At 46.4% G+C, this 19,430-nt stretch overlaps 1 protein-coding gene across 1 annotated transcript in view; it reads right to left on the minus strand.

Moving 5' to 3' along the window:
* Nucleotides 1-19,430, minus strand: part of col11a1a (collagen, type XI, alpha 1a) — a gene marked incomplete at its 5' end in the record, with an annotated part of 155,517 nt that overhangs the window by 126,141 nt on the left and 9,946 nt on the right. Inside the window, 3 exons of the mRNA XM_079489267.1 lie at nucleotides 3,105-3,267; nucleotides 14,300-14,513; nucleotides 17,235-17,399. Of these exons, the coding sequence (XP_079345393.1) occupies nucleotides 3,105-3,267; nucleotides 14,300-14,513; nucleotides 17,235-17,399 (542 nt within the window). The remainder of the gene's footprint in view (nucleotides 1-3,104; nucleotides 3,268-14,299; nucleotides 14,514-17,234; nucleotides 17,400-19,430) is intronic.

Consider the following 19,430-nt stretch of genomic DNA (forward strand, 5'->3'; position numbering starts at 1 on the left):
AAAACAAGCCACCGAATTTTTTTAAAACAAGCCCCAAAAAACGCAACGTGCGACTCGAAAAAAAAAAAGAAACGCAACTCTGAAGTTGTTTGGTGGGAAATAAACAGACTTGGCAACCCTAGTGCCGACCGACCCACTGTTTGGGGGAAAACAGTGAACTGACATCTAGTGAAAGGGAAAAGGGAAGATTCTAAATGCACCCCCCTCCCCCTCCTCCTCCCCCCACCCCCCACCTAGCCCCAAACAAAACCAACAAGGAAGACATGATTTGATTTACAACTGTGTGGTGGTGGTGGTGGTGGTGGTGGTGGTGGTGGTGGGGGGGGGGGGGGGGGGGGTAGGTAACCACCCAACCACACCTCCACTCACAGAATCATCACCGGGGCGATGAATGAGTGACACGGACCGTTGGGGGGGTAAAATAGAGCGTCGCAGTCCCGCCCCCTCGAGAGACCCGGGAAAAATTATTCCCCGTTCATTTTCCCTCATAGACTTTTCAAAAAGTATTTATTTAAAGACGTTTACGCCACAGACAAAGCCAACTCGAGTTGTGACATGACGATAAACACAATGTTTTGGGCTGATCAAATAATTAGAAAGAAGAAAAAAAAGGCAGGTTACAACACTTTTTTTGTTGTTTTTCTTCTTACAAATGATTTGATCAGCTCAAAACATTGTGTTTTATCGTCATGATTTGTCACAACTCGAGGCTTTGTCCACGGCGTGAACGTCTTCAAATAGATACTTTTTAGGGGACGCTCTATACAATAGACAGGCAGTCAGTCAAACGAAAGCATGGCAGCCCTATGAGAGAGACAACAGACAGACAGGCAGTAGCAATCAGTCAAAGCATGGAGAGAGAGAGAGAGAGAGAGAGAGAGAGAGACAACAGACAGACAGACAGGCAGTAGCAATCACTCAAAGCATGGCAGCCGCATAATGACTAGTTGTAAACAAGCCAGCATGCTCTCGCAAGCAGCAGCAGCAGCAAACACCAGCCCCTCTCCACCCCCACCCCAAACCCCACCCCCCAACCCCCCCTGCATTCACTCTGAATGCACATGCACCTAGCTTAGCTGATGACCCCTCACTCTCTCTCTCTCTCTCTCTCTCTCTCTCCCCCTCTCTCTCTCTGTACAGTCTACACACCTCTGGTGGGGCGAGCATACATGTGTGTCTCAGGAAAACAAACAAGACTCTGAATAGAAGGGGAAATTTTGACACAGCAGTAGGCCTAATGCATATAGGCTTCAGTCAGAGGAGAGAGAGAGGCCTAATGCATATGCGTTGTCAGACTGTTGCCTCTCGTAAAATATAAATGCTTCCGTCATACAGTCTGGAGCAACGGAAGCTCTGATCATGAGTCAAATATAAATGCTTCCGTCATACAGTCTGGAGCAACGGAAGCTCTGATCATGAGTCAAATATAAATGCTTCCGTCATACAGTCTGGAGCAACGGAAGCTCTGATCATGAGTCAAATATAAATGCTTCCGTCATACAGTCTGGAGCAACGGAAGCTCTGATCAGAAATGGAAATAAAAAGTGTTTGCCTGTTGTCTCTGCTATAGATACCACATCAATACAGCATATGGAACAACACATTCTAATCAACGTCTTCAGGTCCGAGAGGCTAACATCTCATCGAACGGTGGTTCTGTGGCTCAAAAGGCCAATAAATAGTGGACCATAATATAAAAAAAGGGTTGAAAGCCACCACTGTAGATTACAGTAGGAGGCAGAGCATCTTCAAGGACACAGTCCACCCAGAACGTGCGTGCGTGCGTGCGTGCGTGCGTGCGTGCGTGCGTGCGTGCGTGCGTGCGTGCGCGTGCGTGCGTGCGTGCGTGCGTGCGTGCGTGTGTGTGCGTGCGTGTGTGTGTGTGTACATGGTTCTAGGCTGTAACAGAAGGCTACAGGTGGACGACTAACATCTCTAAAGTGTGTGTTAATTACAAGGTAAAGTTTGACCCCCGACAAGGACACAACCTGTGATTGGCTCACACGTCTGCCTCTGCCATAATATAAGCCACAGCAAGCTGCAGCTCCACAGACAGACTCACTGCAGACCGAGAGGTTGGTTGAAATATAGACAGAAAAGCATAATGTTGAGCCCACAGCAGCATGGCACTGGCTTCCATTATCCCACATTCCTGTTTTTGGAGAAACATCAAAGAGGGTGCATTGGGGAACTCGAAAACAACATCGCCCTGTTTCCATAGGCCGGTTACAAACACCTTCTAATGGCAAAACAACATCGTCCTGCTTCCATAGGCCAGCTACAAACAAACAAACACCTTAGAATGCCAAACCGAGGGAAAGCTGGAGCTGATTAGCATCGTGTGTGACGTGATGCTGGTGTGCAGCATCTGACAGACAACCACGAAGGAATTTGAAGGGAGAAATAAATGTCTGAATGAACATATATTTAAATGGTGGCGTGTGTGCGTGCGTGCGTGCGTGCGTGCGTGCGTGCGTGCGTGCGTGCGTGCGTGTCCACTCCGCGGCTAATCTTGCAAAACACTGGAGCGATCCAAGCCAAAATCGTCTTTAGGTCTTTATGTATAGGCATAAATTATGTAAAATCCCTCAATATATCTGCATGTTTCACACTTTTGGAAACACCTTGATAACTTGGACTACTGGAAGTGAAAGGACGACAATAACTCCATATTTGGAGGAGCAAAATACAGTGTCGCTCTCACTGCAAAGACAACGCTGTCGTCAAGGGCAATTTCAGTTACTCAGAAGCTGCTCAGTTGAAAAGGTGCATTATGCCACACCCTCTGAAGGCTGAGTACAGAAATACGCTGTACTGTACAATCATTTATATATGACTAGTCCATACGTGTCCTGGGATAGGACATACCCACAGTCTCTACAGTCTCTCTCTCTCTCTCTCTCTCTCTCTCTCTATCGGCTCATGTGGCCCACCCGTTGTGTGGCGTGCTCGGCCAATCACAGCGCAGAATGACACACCTTCCACCCAATCATAACAGCGCACAAACGCAGCTCAGCGTGAAAACAAGACAACAAAACCGTTCGCTACGTTCGCAGCGCAGATCGGACATTAATAATAACGTTATTATGCATAAACAACGTTACCTGGAACACTTCCTCGTCCAGGAGCCGGGTGCCGAACACCACGATGCCATTGGTGTTGATGACGGGGGCGTCGCCCCGGGGGAGGGGCTTGGTGAGCTTCTTCTTGCAGTCCACGATGATGGTGACGGTCTTCTTCTCCACGCTGATGGCGATGCGGTGCCACCTGGTGGAGGAAGGACGCACAACAACAACAGCATGTTACACAACAGGTCTGATGGGGATGCGGTGCCACCTGGTGGAGGGAGGACGCACAACAAAACACGATCGTCACCTTCTTAATATTTAGGCCTGACGTCGAAATAAAAAAAGAATGACAGTGACAGTTTTCTCAAACACCTATGTTTCTATATCAGTGGTGCTCAATATTTCATGTCAATGACAGCCATTCCAATAAAAATATAGTCACATTTTGAAATTGAAAGGCAACACAACAGACTAGACTAGAGTGACATACATTAGGATATTTGCCATCATGATATGGCATAAGTGTTATATAAAAATATGAATGTTCTTTAGTACAACTCCAGCTCTGCTGTACAGCATGGGTTCCCAAAGTGGGGTCCGGGGACCCCCAGGGGTGCCTGAGGGAGTTCCAGGGGGTCCCCAGCTAAATTATCATTTGGAACCAAATGGACCCTTATGGGTCTGTAACTCTGAGAGTGTACAAATGTACATTTGTACACTCTCTGAGTTAAATTAGCATTGATTTTACAATATAAATTGGGGGTCCCAGAGATGGAAATGCCATTAAATGGGGGTCCGTAGACTAATGCATGTCAAACTGGGGGGTCCTTGAAATTAAAATGGTTGAAAATCACTGCTAGATCCATAAAAATCTCCTCTTATGGGGGTCCCTGGCATATCTTTTCAAATGGGGGTCCGCGGGGCTATTTAGTGTCAATTTGGGGGTCCTTGACATGAAAAGGTTTGGGACCCACTGCTGTACAGTATATAAATAGAAGGCGTACGTATGTGTTCCGTCTCCCGTACCGTCATTCGTGATGACGTCGTTCGCACACATGCAAATGTCACGAGCGACCTTGTTTGCGCTGATCGGGGCGTTCGTTTTAAAACGACGACACCACCCACCCCCCATCCCCCCCCCCCACCCACCCACCCACCCACCCACAGATGCAGAAGGGGTTAACCAGGGTCACACGTGAGTCCGACACCTTCCCAGACCGAGCGAGGGAGAGAGTGAGCCCACTGCACTTATAATAGGAGAGCTACTGCATTCCGGGAGTGTGTGTGTGTGTGTGTGTGTGTGTGCGTGTGCGTGTGTGTGTGTGTGTGCGTGTGCGTGTGTGTGTGCATGTGCGTATGTACCACATTCTTGCCCCCAACTCCTTGGCCCTGTTTAGCGCGGGATTACGCTCATTAAACCCTCAAACTTAATCCTACTCCTGGGTTACTCGTGGCGTGCATGACAGACACGCTGAACATTGCAGAAAGTGGGTGTCAGGAATCAGGATTCTGCAGGGCAGGGAGGGGGGGGGGGGGGGGGGGGGGGTGTACATTTACTTATAAGTACCGTACTTACTGTTAAGTACAATTTACTCGAGTGTTTCCAGTTTCCAATAAGTTTTACTTCTCCACTTACAGTACACATCTCGCTATGCGACGCAGTGTGAGCTTGTAGATCTGCCATTTTCAAAAGATTTGTACATTTGAAGACTTTAAATGAGTACTTTTACTTTTGAGTAAATGTTGAAATAACGTTGAGTATTTTTTTTCCACCACTGCATAGATCCAGGGCCAAATTAGCCTTTGGGCGAACTCTGCACACACACACACTACACACAGAAAAATAAGGTGTTCCTATTTGTTCCCTTTGGGGTCCTTTTGTCATAAATGTACCCTTTGCATATGAACAGTACCATACAGGGTACTTTTATGGTCCTTATGGTATACAACTGTGTACCTGTGCCCAATTTTAAAGGTACAAAATCGTTGTTGGCCACTTAAGGTACATATTTGTACCTTTAGCAGGTATATAAATCCCGCCTCTGAAGCAATAGGGCCAGGGATTGGCTGAATTCAAAAAGGGGGGCGCTTTCAAATTGTCTACTGGCCAATAACAGTGCATCTTCACCCCTGAACCATCTCTACACATGTTTCAACATTGGAGAGAAGCCATTTCATGCAGTTTGTCGTAGTGGGGTGAAGTAAACAGCAGTGAACGCATGGAGCAGACTCAAACATATGGCTTATTCGACAGCAGCACCAGCTTTTTGTGTTTTATTGTCGAGTTTACAGTTTCCTCCATTATAGAGAAGTTTATCAACCAAGGAACTGGAATAGAAGTTTCTGAACAAGATTCAAAGAGATTTACTGGTAAGTAGTTTCAGTTTCATTGTACTGCATATAAAAATACTTAGCAGTTTCATGTTTAGGAACAACTTCTTGTATGAAATGGTGAAGAAGTGCCAAAATGTAATTATTCTTTATCAAGTGTGCATACTCCCAATTGGCATTTGTTTAATTGTGTAGTGCCTGTAAATATCTCAAATGGCTAGGAAATAATTCATATCACTTCCTTGTTAGGAGGGAAAGAATAAAAGCGATTTAGCCCTTTTAAATTATTCCACTTTATTTTGGGGTTGTTTTCATGTTCTAGTTTTCTTTGGTGTGTGTGTGTGTGAGAGAGACTGGGGGGGGGGGGGGGGATTTGACAATGGAGAGAAAGAGAAAGCTTTGTTAAATTATTTCAACATGTGCACATTTTTCTTATTTATTTTACTGTAATTTCACCCTATTATGACCAGGTACAAAGGTACAATGATGTCACTAGGGGTACAGAAATGTTATTTTAGATGTACAGACAATTAAGGTACAATGTTGTCACTAGGGGTACAGAAATGTTATTTTAGAGGTACAGACAATTAAGGTACAATGTTGTTACTAGGGGTACAGAAATGTTATTTTAGAGGTACGGACAAAGGTACAATGTTGTCACTATAGGGGTACAGAAATGTTATTTTAGATGTACAGACAATTAAGGTACAATGTTGTCACTAGGGGTACAGAAATGTTATTTTAGAGGTACAGACAATTAAGGTACAATGTTGTTACTAGGGGTACAGAAATGTTATTTTAGAGGTACGGACAAAGGTACAATGTTGTCACTATAGGGGTACAGAAATGTTTTTTAGAGGTTCGGACAAAGGTACAATGTTGTCACTAGGGGTACAGGAATTTGGCAATGGAGAGAAAGAGAAAGCTTTGTTAAATTATTTCAACATGTGCACATTTTTCTTATTTATTTTACTGTAATTTCACCCTATTATGACCAGGGATAAGCTCTATAAGTGTGAAAAACTTTTTTTCCCCATCTCACCAGGTCTTTAAATGACTGTCCAGGGCTTGTCTGTCTGTATGGGACTTGTCTGTGTCCTGTCTTTGTCCAATTTGACATGTAAGTACTGAACTCCCTGGACAATTTTCCTTTTACATGTATTTGTATGTGTGGACTGTGGACGTGTTTAAAGAGCTTGAACTAAATAAGTGAATAAATTCAATGTTTGCAATTTGAGGCATATTAAATTAACATTAATTACTTTACTGTGCATTTATGTCTGTTGTATGCTTGCACATGTCTGACTTAGTGATAATAGAGTGAATATAGTCTCCCTCTCTCTCTCTCTGTGTGTGTGTGTGTGTGTGTGTGTGTGTGTGTGTGTGTGTGTGTGTGTGTGTGTGTGTGTGTGTGTGTGTGTGTGTGTCAACGAATTAAGTCGATGGTGAAACGATGGATTGTGGACTGACGTGGTTGGAGTCTTGTTCTGTCGTTCCTTCAAAAAGCGAATCAATTTCAAAGGTTTGTGCAGAAATATATCTTTCCGCTGACTAATGATGAATGCAGTTCAGTTTATTTATTTGTGGGTAATCCAAACCACCTTTGTGTATGCAATTAATTGACCTTTGGTCACTATCGGAGCATTATCATTTAAAAGGCTTTTTCAAAACTGCTTTGTGTATACTTGGGAGCAGGGGGTACACCGCTCATCCAGCATCTGTCTATGCCTTTGCCAAAGGAAATGCCTGTTGGTGAGGATTCCACTTCTGTGGAGGCCATATGTGACCGTTCTGCAAAACGAATTTAAGAGAAGACACATCTAGACATCCTTGCAGTGAAAGATCGCATGGCGCGGATATTCTACTGCAGATGCCATCAAAGGGATGCCCGTGGAGGATGTACTCCAAAAATATCCATTCTTAAGGGAGTAAGTGTGGTGCACACCTAAATGTTACAGGGAGCATTATCAATCTGTCATTAACTACATTTGGTTAAAATTAACTTTTGGCTAGCAAATCTTAACATTTTGATTACTTTTTATGTTGTAGCGGAGAGAGAGATTAAGTGGGGAACCATTGCGTGGGAAAATCTTCCCAAGCAAAACACTTCACCGACGCAAGACAAGATGCCATAGCTGAAGATGTACCAGGTAGTGACAGCTCTTTTCTAATGAACCACATTGCACACTTCAAAATCTATGTGATTGTGACGTTCTATTTTTTTCTGTATTGCAGAAATCCACTACAGGGCCAGACTTATCCTCCAGGCTTACCCATCTTCAGAGAAAAGACACTTCATCACAATGAGAGAGGTGAGCATCTGGATTGTCCTACATGGTGGTACTTGTTGCTTTTCATTTCTATCACCATGTAAATAGTTTAGAGCAGCCACACACATCCTGTAGGCACAGCATTTGGGAACCACTGAATGCAGCCCATGAATTGTCTGGGTCATCCGATCCTACTACTAAAAAATATAATTGTAGAGCTGATTCTTGTCTCACACATTCATATCTGGGAGCTGCCTGGTACAACCACAGTCTGATCTTCTGACCACTGAGCAGCTCCACTTAAGCGGTTTGGACGTTGCAGTTGTGAGCTTGTACATCCACTATTTTCAGCAAATGTTGTCCCCAGAAAAAGAATGATAGGGTTCAAAGTGATTAATGTAACAAAACAAAAATCTTATCGCACAAAGATTTGGCGGCCCACCTGCAGTAACTCTGACGATCCCCTGTTGAAGACAATTCTTTTGCATGTTTTGCTTTATGTAGGGGAAGGCTGAGAAAACCGATAACCAGCACCACTCGCCAGACCCTGACTTGGAATCCCCAGGGAAGCGGAAGAGAGAGCAACCTTAAAACACCTGGAGGCAGGACACTGAGGCGGAGCTAAAGAGACAGGGAATCAGCTGGGGAGAGGCAGAAAGAACAGTCCAAAACCGTCTTGAATGGAGAAGAGTCGTCGATGGCCTATGATCCACTGGGAGCGATGGGCCTAAGTAAGTAAGTAAGTAACTGCTATGTCCTATCCAAACATACAACTCATGGACAAGGACTGGAAAATGGCTTTCGCTGTAAGAGTGGACAGTGTGGTGAAAGTTAACGGAGCGGCGTGTAGGTGACTGTCAAGTACTGTTCTCATGAAGATGTCTGGGATCCAAACACTGTAGCCTACTGCTAAGCACCCACATGGTATCAATGTTAAGAATGTATTTGATCTGTACCAACAGGAATGTTTTCAACGTGCAAAAGGTCTAACGTCAATGCATCTCAAACACCATACTTTTAGAGACACGTTGACTGATTTTTGTCCTATAATTCAATAGCTCAGAAGTTAGGGTTAGGCCCGTGTTCCTCCCGGCAGCAGTTACTGGCACGTGTTCTTATTATTGCGAAGTATTGCAGATGTTGTCATGGCAGCTAAGGTGCGGAAAGATGACCTAGCATGTCTGCTGTTACGAACTGGAAATGTTCTAACACCTAAATGTCATTTTCTTATACATTATCCAAGACTTATGTTAATGTATGGTCCCCTCCGTTCTCTTTGGTGTATGAGATTTGAAGGAAAACATCAATATTTTAAGAACCTGGCTAAGAACACTCGAAATTTTGTAAACATAGCTATGACACTAAGCAATCGTCACCAGTTCAAGCAATGTTGGGAATTTTCAGCTGCCAACATGTTGGGTGATTTTGAAAAGGTGCCTGGTAAAAGTGTCCGCACACCATTTTTGTCTCTACCAATTACTCTTCAGACTGCTCTAAAAACAAATGATACGTTTAACTTCAGAGCTACAGAATTGGATCAGTCAACGTGTCTCTGAAGTAACTTTAGACAACATCAAGTATGCAGTTGGAGATGTACTGACATTAGACCTTTTACATGTTGAAATAATTCCTGTATTTGTACAGATCAAATACATTCTTAACATTGATACCATGTGGGTGCTTGGCAGTAAAATGTTGCTTCCATTGTCCTTTGACTCACATTTTCATGCCTATCATGTAAAAGTAGACAGTGACTGGATGTTGCTCAAACCTGGAGACGAATTGGACCACACATCGCTTGATACATATTCAGTGGATGATAATTTGTATGTTGCTTTGAAACATTTTGTATAGATCTTTTGAAAGGAATTTGTAGTTGTGTGCAGACTAGCTGGATGTTGTCACGGAATTGAGTACAATTTCCCCCAGCGTTTCAGCAATGCAAGACTGTTAATAAACAGCTCAACAGGCTCGATGCGTCAGTCTTGTGTTGTATAAGTGCTGGGGGAATTGTACTCATGCATGTATGTATTTTATTTTTTCTATATAGTTGTACATGTGTGCACTAAATGTTGTACTCAAGTACATGTTGCACAGAACCTTAAGAGTATTATTCACAAGTGCACTAGGTTGTTCGTGTTCAGAATAGCCAGATGTCACAGAATTTAGTACAATTTCCCCCAGCGTTTCAGCAATGCAAGACTGTTAATGAACGGCTCAACAGGCTCGATGCGTCAGTCTTGTGTTGTGTAAGGCCTCACTCACATGATGATGCATGCTAGATGTAAGCAAGATGTAAGTGTCATTGCCGCCCCAATGCATTTCCAATGGAAGTCACATGGTTTGATACAACATTTTGGACTACAAGCTGTATGGCTTTCGGCTGTGTTTCGACTGCCCCCCTCCCCCTCATACAACACAAATGTTGTGTCAAACCATGTGACTCCCATTGGAAATGTATTGCGAGCTTGCATCAGCTATACATCTCATACAACAAGCATACATCAATCTGTTGTGACCGTGTGAGTCACCCATAAGCGCTGTGGGAATTGTACCAATTCATTCATGTTTGCACTAAATGTTGCTCAAGTACATGTTGCACAAAACCTCAAGGTATTAAGTACCATTTTGCACAAAACCTCAAGGTATTAAGTACCATTTTGCACTAGGTTGTTGCACAACCATAAGTTATTGCCCAATTGACTTGCACTTTGGGAAAAATAAAAAGTTATTGAATGTTGTTCATGTTTCTGAATCTATTTTGTATTTGTACATAAAGGTACATTGTTGCCAGTAGGGGTACAGAATTTCTATTTTAGAGGTACAATGTTGTCACTATAGGGGCACAGGAATGTTATTTTAGAGGTACAATGTTGTCACTAAAGGGGTACAGAAATGTTATTTTAGAGGTACAATGTTGTCACTATAGGGGTACAGCAATGTTATTTTAGAGGTACAATGTTGTCACTATAGGGGTACAGAAATGTTATTTTAGAGGTACAATGTTGTCACTATAGGGGTACAGAAATATTATTTTAGAGGTACAATGTTGTCACTATAGGGGTACATAAATGTTATTTTAGAGGTACAATGTTGTCACTATAGGGGTACAGAAATATTATTTTAGAGGTACAATGTTGTCACTATAGGGGTACATAAATGTTCTTTTTGAGGTACAATGTTGTCACTATAGGGGTACAGATATGTTCTTTTAGGGATATAGACAAAGGTACAAAGTTGTCACTAGGGGTACAGGAATGTTATTTAGAGGTACAACCAAGCAGGGTACACCAATGTACCAATACCAAAGGTACATTTCTGTACTCTACTAGGGTACTCCGGGGGTGACAAGCCATTTGTACCTTTTGGGGTACAGATCCGCCCTGTTATTTCTCTGTGTGTATGGGGGCCCTCCTCGTGTGGGTTAATCCGTCCCTGCACAGGTCCAGGAAGGGTCCCGGCGCTACCCCGGCGGAGCAGCAGGGGGTCCACAGTCAAAACATTGTCTCCAGAGGTGGAGGAACGAGACCCCGCCCGCCCCGCCCCGCCCCGCCCCGCGCCGGGCTCGATATGACCGTGTGGTCAGAGGTGCTCACGGAGCATTTAACAACAATTATACAGGATTTCGGGTCCAGAGTTCAGAGTTTATTGGGCCGAATTTTTGGTCAGATCGCTTTGAGAATCTTCTCCTCCACAGAGCAGGGGGAGGTGGAGGAGGTGGAGGAGGGGGAGGTGGAGGAGGTGGAGGAGGGTTACAGAGCAGGAGGAGGTGGAGGAGGGTTACAGAACAGGGGGAGGTGGAGGAGGGTTACAGAGCAGGAGGAGGTGGAGGAGGGTTACAGAGCAGGAGGAGGTGGAGGAGGTGGAGGAGGGTTACAGAGCAGGAGGAGGTGGAGGAGGGTTACAGAGCAGGGGGAGGTGGAGGAGGGTTACAGAGCAGGAGGAGGTGGAGGAGGGTTACAGAGCAGGAGGAGGTGGAGGAGGTGGAGGAGGGTTACAGAGCAGGGGGAGGTGGAGGAGGGTTACAGAGCAGGGGGAGGTGGAGGAGGGTTACAGAGCAGGAGGAGGTGGAGGAGGGTTACAGAGCAGGGGGAGGTGGAGGAGGGTTACAGAGCAGGAGGAGGTGGAGGAGGGTTACAGAGCAGGGGGAGGTGGAGGAGGGTTACAGAGCAGGAGGAGGTGGAGGAGGGTTACAGAGCAGGGGGAGGTGGAGGAGGGTTACAGAGCAGGAGGAGGTGGAGGAGGGTTACAGAGCAGGAGGAGGTGGAGGAGGTGGAGGAGGGTTACAGAGCAGGGGGAGGTGGAGGAGGTGGAGGAGGGTTACAGAGCAGGAGGAGGTGGAGGAGGGTTACAGAGCAGGTGGAGGTGGAGGAGGGTTACAGAGCAGGGGGAGGTGGAGGAGGGTTACAGAGCAGGGGGAGGTGGAGGAGGGTTACAGACACCATACAATGAGCACGCTCCCATGGAGGTGGACGCTATGCTAACACCATACAATGAGCACGCTCCCATGGAGGTGGACGCTATGCTAACACCATACAATGAGCACGCTCCCAGGGAGGTGGACGCTATGCTAACACCATACAATGAGCACGCTCCCATGGAGGTGGACGCTATGCTAACACCATACAATGAGCACGCTCCCATGGAGGTGGACGCTATGCTAACACCATACAATGAGCACGCTCCCATGGAGGTGGACGCTATGCTAACACCATACAATGAGCACGCTCCCAGGGAGGTGGACGCTATGCTAACACCATACAATGAGCACGCTCCCAGGGAGGTGGACGCTATGCTAACACCATACAATGAGCACGCTCCCAGGGAGGTGGACGCTATGCTAACACCATACAATGAGCACGCTCCCAGGGAGGTGGACGCTATGCTAACACCATACAATGAGCACGCTCCCAGGGAGGTGGACGCTATGCTAACACCATACAATGAGCACGCTCCCAGGGAGGTGGACGCTATGCTAACACCATACAATGAGCACGCTCCCAGGGAGGTGGACGCTATGCTAACACCATACAATGAGCACGCTCCCAGGGAGGTGGACGCTATGCTAACACCATACAATGAGCACGCTCCCAGGGAGGTGGACGCTATGCTAACACCATACAGATCAGGGTAACAATGACGCTATGCTCACAGGCGGATTTAGAGAGAGAGAAAAGGTTTCTCTGAAGTTGGAACGCATCCAGCCCAGCCCCCCTCCGCTAGTCTAAACGCTAAAAAGACCCTCCATGCACACAGCACACTGTCCACTGCGTGCGTACTGTCACGGAACTGCACAGTGCACACACTGGACAAAGGTACGTCCAACTTAATGTATGACGTAAATTCTCCATTCATTGTCAACGGGAATTTAACGTTTGTGTAGGACGGAAATCTACACTAATAGCTGAATATATAGAAGAGAGAGAGAGAGAGAGAGAGAGAGAGAGAGAGAGAGAGAGAGACAGAGGAGAGAGAGAGAGAGAGAGAGAGAGAGAGAGAGAGAGAGAGAGAGACAGATAGGATTTTCCCAGCAGCCTCTGTGTTTTCTCTCACGCCTTGCACTCCCACAAAAAACAAAGGGGCTCATGTCTTGTGGGCTAAGCCGAGGCTCCGAGCTCCGAACGCTGGGATCTGTGAACCTGCAGCTCCCCGAGGGTGATCAGGCCCTCGCCAAGGAGACTATCAGGGAACCGCTGGCACAGAATCTGATTGGGCCAGCTAATCCACGGAGCTAATACGGAAGCTGAGTGCTGTTTCCACCTCCTCCTCCTCTGTAAACTGAGGCAGTGAGTTCATGGCTGAGGTCAGAGCCGGCCGGCCCATGGCGGTCGGTCAGTCGGTCTGTCGGTCCCCGCTGTGTCTCTCTATCTCTGACCCGTCTCTCTCTCTCTCTCTCTCTCTCTCTCTCTCTCTCTCTCTCTCTCCCTCTCTCTCTCTCGATGCCCCTGCCCCATGCCCAGGGACCCCCGAGGAGATTTGTGATCATGTGACATGGCGCCTGCAGTGCGATGACGGGCCAGACCTGTGTTGTTCTATTTCCTGCTCTGACCCAAGAGGAAGGAATCAGCCAGCGTTGTTCTTAAGGAACACCCTTTAACTGGATCCTTCCTCGGGTTCCTTTTGTTTTAAAATCTAGGAGTTAAATTAACACTTGCTGTATTTCTCAACCCAATCAATGTAATCACAAAGTGGTTGCTTAAACCGTAGTCTTGCGTAGCCAGACAACAATCTCCAAATGCTATATAGAGTCTGGTCCTATAGCCCCCATGAGCTGAGTAACGGAAGCTGCCATTTCCGTTCACGAAAATATATTTTAAAATATCTTTACAATTTATTTTTGTATTTTCTTTTCTGCTAAGCAACAAGCTATATATGCTTAGATGATTTCTATTTATATTAGGATACATTTGCGCGACTGTAAAGACGAAACGGAAGTGGGGAGGAGGCTCCACTTCCGCTTATCGCGATAGCTTTTCCGTTGCTCCAGACTGTATGATGAAGCGTTTGGAAATTGCGAGAGTCAACAGTCTGGTAACGTGAGACTACTTAAACCGTAACAGATGTGTGACGTTGCAAAAGACACATCTCTCGATGGGCCTTTTGCTAAAACAGTATGAAGTGATGACTCACTTCCCGTCGGCCAGGTTGAGGGTGCGGAACAGCGGGTAGTCCTCGGGCGCCGGGCGCCCGCTCTGGTCCTCGTAGAGGAAGACGGGGGAGCGCCCCAGCTCCACGCCCAGCTGCTGGACCCCCTGCTCGCTGTACACCGACAGCAGGAAGGTCTGCAGGCCCGCCTTGGGACGCACCGTGGTCAGGATGGAGAAGTCCTCGGGGAACACACCGCCTGATAGGAGAGGGGAGAGGGAGAGGACAGGGTTAGATCACTGGTGGTTCACAAAACATAATCTACCAGGTTTCATTGCTAAGCCATTCCTTTAGTAGCCTCTGTCCCAGCCTTACTCATCTGCGAAGAGAAAAGCCTGGTCACAACCTAAGACAGAGAGAAAAGCCTGGTCACAACCTAAGACAGAGAGAAAAGCCTTGTCACAACCTAAGACAGAGAGAAAAGCCTGGTCACAACCTAAGACAGAGAGAAAAGCCTGGTCACAACCTAAGGCAGAGAGAAAAGCCTGGTCACAACCTAAGACAGAGAGTAAAGCCTGGTCACAACCTAAGACAGAGAGAATAGCCTGGTCACAACCTACGGCAGAGAGAAAAGCCTGGTCACAACCTAAGTCAGAGAGAAAAGCCTGGTCACAACCTAAGACAGAGAGTAAAGCCTGGTCACAACCTAAGACAGAGAGTAAAGCCTGGTCACAACCTAAGACAGAGAGAAAAGCCTGGTCACAACCTAAGACAGAGAGAAAAGCCTGGTCACAACCTAAGGCAGAGAGAAAAGCCTGGTCACAACCTAAGGCAGAGAGAAAAGCCTGGTCACAACCTAAGGCAGAGAGAAAAGCCTGGTCACAACCTAAGGCAGAGAGAAAAGCCTGGTCACAACCTAAGGCAGAGAGAAAAGCCTGGTCACAACCTAAGACAGAGAGAAAAGCCTGGTCACAACCTAAGACAGAGAGAAAAGCCTGGTCACAACCTAAGACAGAGAGAAAAGCCTGGTCACAACCTAAGACAGAGAGTAAAGCCTGGTCACAACCTAAGACAGAGAGTAAAGCCTGGTCACAACCTAAGACAGAGAGAAAAGCCTGGTCACAACCTAAGACAGAGAGTAAAGCCTGGTCACAACCTAAGACAGAGAGTAAAGCCTGGTCACAACCTAAGACAGAGAGAAAAGCCTGGTCACAACCTAAGACAGAGAGTAAAGCCTGGTCACAACCTAAGACAGAGAGAAAAGCCTGGTCTCAACCTAAGACAGAGAGAAAAGCCTGGTCACAACCTAAGACAGAGAGTAAAGCCTGGTCACAACCTAAGACAGAGAGTAAAGCCTGGTCACAACCTAAGACAGAGAGTAAAGCCTGGTCACAACCTAAGGCAGAGAGAAAAGCCTGGTCACAACCTAAGACAGAGAGTAAAGCCTGGTCACAACCTAAGACAGAGAGTAAAGCCTGGTCACAACCTAAGACAGAGAGTAAAGCCTGGTCACAACCTAAGACAGAGAGTAAAGCCTGGTCACAACCTAAGGCAGAGACACTATCAGTGGAAGTGTCGGTCCGGAACATCCGACAAATGTATTTCCCCCGGATACGATAATATTCCGACCAATCACTACACTTGTTTCATTCACGGAGAATGTAAACTGATTTGTAAAGCATCAACGTAATTTCCTTGAGCGGTATACTTCCGCCAAAATCCCGCAACTTCCGCCCAAAACAAATTATAGCGTCTACCACTGGGCAAATGGAATACGGACGTGTATATTACAGTAAACTCCCGTTAAACTTTCCAACAAACTCCGGTAAACTCCCGAATTGTACCATATTACCGTATATTAACTGTATAGGCCTGCTAAACTTGAGGTTTACGGCCAAAAAACAGTGCCCATAATTGCCCGTTAACTCCTCTTTTCACACAGTGTACAGCGTAGGTCTTGCCCAGTGTGAGTGTTTATAGGGCCGTCCTTCATATCAGTGACATGATTGGTTCCCAAAGCAGCGGGGTTTGTTAGCGGTCGGTTCTTCTAGCAAAGAGTCAGACCTCACATTTAAGTACCCAGATGTATTGGCACGTTAAGGCAGGCAAGACTCTCTGGATGTGGAACTCAATTCTATGCAGAACACACGTGTGTATCGGATTGGTGCACATCTGTGCTGCGAGTTGTGTTCTGTGGATAAGTCGTGCAGGGGCAGACACTGTGGTCAGTCTTTGATGCTATGCTCCTGCCAGGGGCAGTGACTGTGGTCAGTCTGTGATGCTATGCTCCTGCCAGGGGCAGACACTGGTCAGTCATTGATGCTATGCTCCTGCCAGGGGCAGTGACTGTGGTCAGTCATTGATGCTATGCTCCTGCCAGGGGCAGTGACTGTGGTCAGTCTGTGATGCTATGCTCCTGCCAGGGGCAGACACTGTGGTCAGTCTGTGATGCTATGCTCCTGCCAGGGGCAGTGACTGTGGTCAGTCTGTGATGCTATGCTCCTGCCAGGGGCAGTGACTGTGGTCAGTCTGTGATGCTATGCTCCTGCCAGGGGCAGTGACTGTGGTCAGTCTGTGATGCTATGCTCCTGCCAGGGGCAGTGACTGTGGTCAGTCTGTGATGCTATGCTCCTGCCAGGGGCAGACACTGTGGTCAGTCTTTGATGCTATGCTCCTGCCACGGGCAGCGAAACAGCCGCCAAAAAGCCGCCAAACAACAGACAATAAGAGCAGGCTAACAAGCTCTGTCTGTCTGTCTGTCTGTCTGTCTGTCTGTCTGTCTGTCTGTCTGTCTGTCTGTCTGTCTGTCTGTCTGTCTGTCTGTCTGTCTGTCTGTCTGTCTGTCTGTCTATCTGTCGGTGGCATCCAGCGTCCCACACTCTCTGGGGGCACTGAGTTGGGAACAGCTGATTGGTGGGGGCAGAGAGCTGGGTCTTACCTGGGAACAGCTGATTGGTGAGGGCACTGAGGTGGGTCTTACCTGGGAACAGCTGATTGGTGGGGGCAGAGAGCTGGGCGTTCTTGGACACTCGGTAGGCCGTGTCGGGTTTGGACATCCGGCGGTTGGTGCAGAATCCCGACGTGGTCCGAACTCCTTCAGGGGAATTGTGAAATTCTAATACTTTTAGTACATCCACTGGGTCTGCTGTTGGAGGAGGGAGGGGGGGGGGGGGTGGGGGGGGGTGGAGGGGGAGGAGAGAAAACATTGGTTAGATCATGATATGTATATAAAAAAACAACCTCATTGACCTATCCCTGGTGTCCCTATTTTGGGAATGTCGTTTAGAAGTTTCAAAATTGTCCAAAATGTTCCCAATAATGAAAATAGCCAAAATGTTAGGGTACTGCACACACAGGAATAATGTTCCTCACCCTCCTCCATCATACCGCAATACAGTCTACAACAAAACAAACAAAGGCTAATAACATCAAACCTTCTCATCCAGACGCCACGGCCCATTTATTAGGCTTATCCTCTGCTCCAGAGACTCACAGTATAAACCATTTATTAGGCTTATCCTCCGCTCCAGAGACTCACAGTATAAACCATTTATTAGGCTTATCCTCCGCTCCAGAGACACACAGTATAAACCATTTATTAGGCTTATCCTCCGCTCCAGAGACACACAGTATAAACCATTTATTAGGCTTATCCTCCGCTCCAGAGACTCACAGTATAAACCATTTATTAGGCTTATCCTCCGCTCCAGAGACTCACAGTATAAACCATTTATTAGGCTTATCCTCTGCTCCAGAGACTCACAGTATAAACCATTTATTAGGCTTATCCTCCGCTCCAGAGACACACAGTATAAACCATTTATTAGGCTTATCCTCCGCTCCAGAGACTCACAGTATAAACCATTTATTAGGCTTATCCTCCGCTCCAGAGACTCACAGTATAAACCATTTATTAGGCTTATCCTCCGCTCCAGAGACACACAGTATAAACCATTTATTAGGCTTATCCTCCGCTCCAGAGACACACAGTATAAACCATTTATTAGGCTTATCCTCCGCTCCAGAGACACACAGTATAAACCATTTATTAGGCTTATCCTCCGCTCCAGAGACTCACAGTATAAACCATTTATTAGGCTTATCCTCCGCTCCAGAGACACACAGTATAAACCATTTATTAGGCTTATCCTCCGCTCCAGAGACACACAGTATAAACCATTTATTAGGCTTATCCTCCGCTCCAGAGACTCACAGTATAAACCATTTATTAGGCTTATCCTCCGCTCCAGAGACTCACAGTATAAACCATTTATTAGGCTTATGCTCCGCTCCAGAGACTCACAGTATAAACCATTTATTAGGCTTATCCTCCGCTCCAGAGACACAGTATAAACCATTTATTAGGCTTATCCTCCGCTCCAGAGACTCACAGTATAAACCATTTATTAGGCTTATCCTCCGCTCCAGAGACTCACAGTATAAACCATTTATTAGGCTTATCCTCCGCTCCAGAGACTCACAGTATAAACCATTTATTAGGCTTATCCTCCGCTCCAGAGACACACAGTATAAACCATTTATTAGGCTTATCCTCCGCTCCAGAGACACACAGTATAAACCATTTATTAGGCTTATCCTCCGCTCCAGAGACACACAGTATAAACCATTTATTAGGCTTATCCTCCGCTCCAGAGACTCACAGTATAAACCATTTATTAGGCTTATCCTCCGCTCCAGAGACTCACAGTATAAACCATTTATTAGGCTTATCCTCCGCTCCAGAGACTCACAGTATAAACCATTTATTAGGCTTATCCTCCGCTCCAGAGACTCACAGTATAAACCATTTATTAGGCTTATCCTCCGCTCCAGAGACACACAGTATAAACCTGAGGCTCAAACATCAGACAGACGGGTATTAAAAACCCTTGTCCTCAAGTTACGCCCAATAAATGTTAGTTGTGTTCAACGTAGCTTCAGGAGTAGAGACCAGAGCCATAGAGTAAGGCGCGATTCATACTCCTATTTTAGAGCCGAATAAAAGTCGGTTCGGCTCTGTAGAGCCTACAATGTGACGTCATTTGAGGTTCAGGGGGGCGGGGACCGTCCTAAAGTCGGCTCTTCAAAATCATTTCGCCCCTACAGCGGTAAAATAGGAGTATGAATCGGCCCTAAGACAGAGTTACGAAAACTCTGTTAAACTTCATGGGGCTTC

This window comes from Electrona antarctica (genome assembly GCF_951216825.1).
Source record: "Electrona antarctica genome assembly, chromosome: 20".
Lineage (NCBI taxonomy): Eukaryota > Metazoa > Chordata > Actinopteri > Myctophiformes > Myctophidae > Electrona > Electrona antarctica.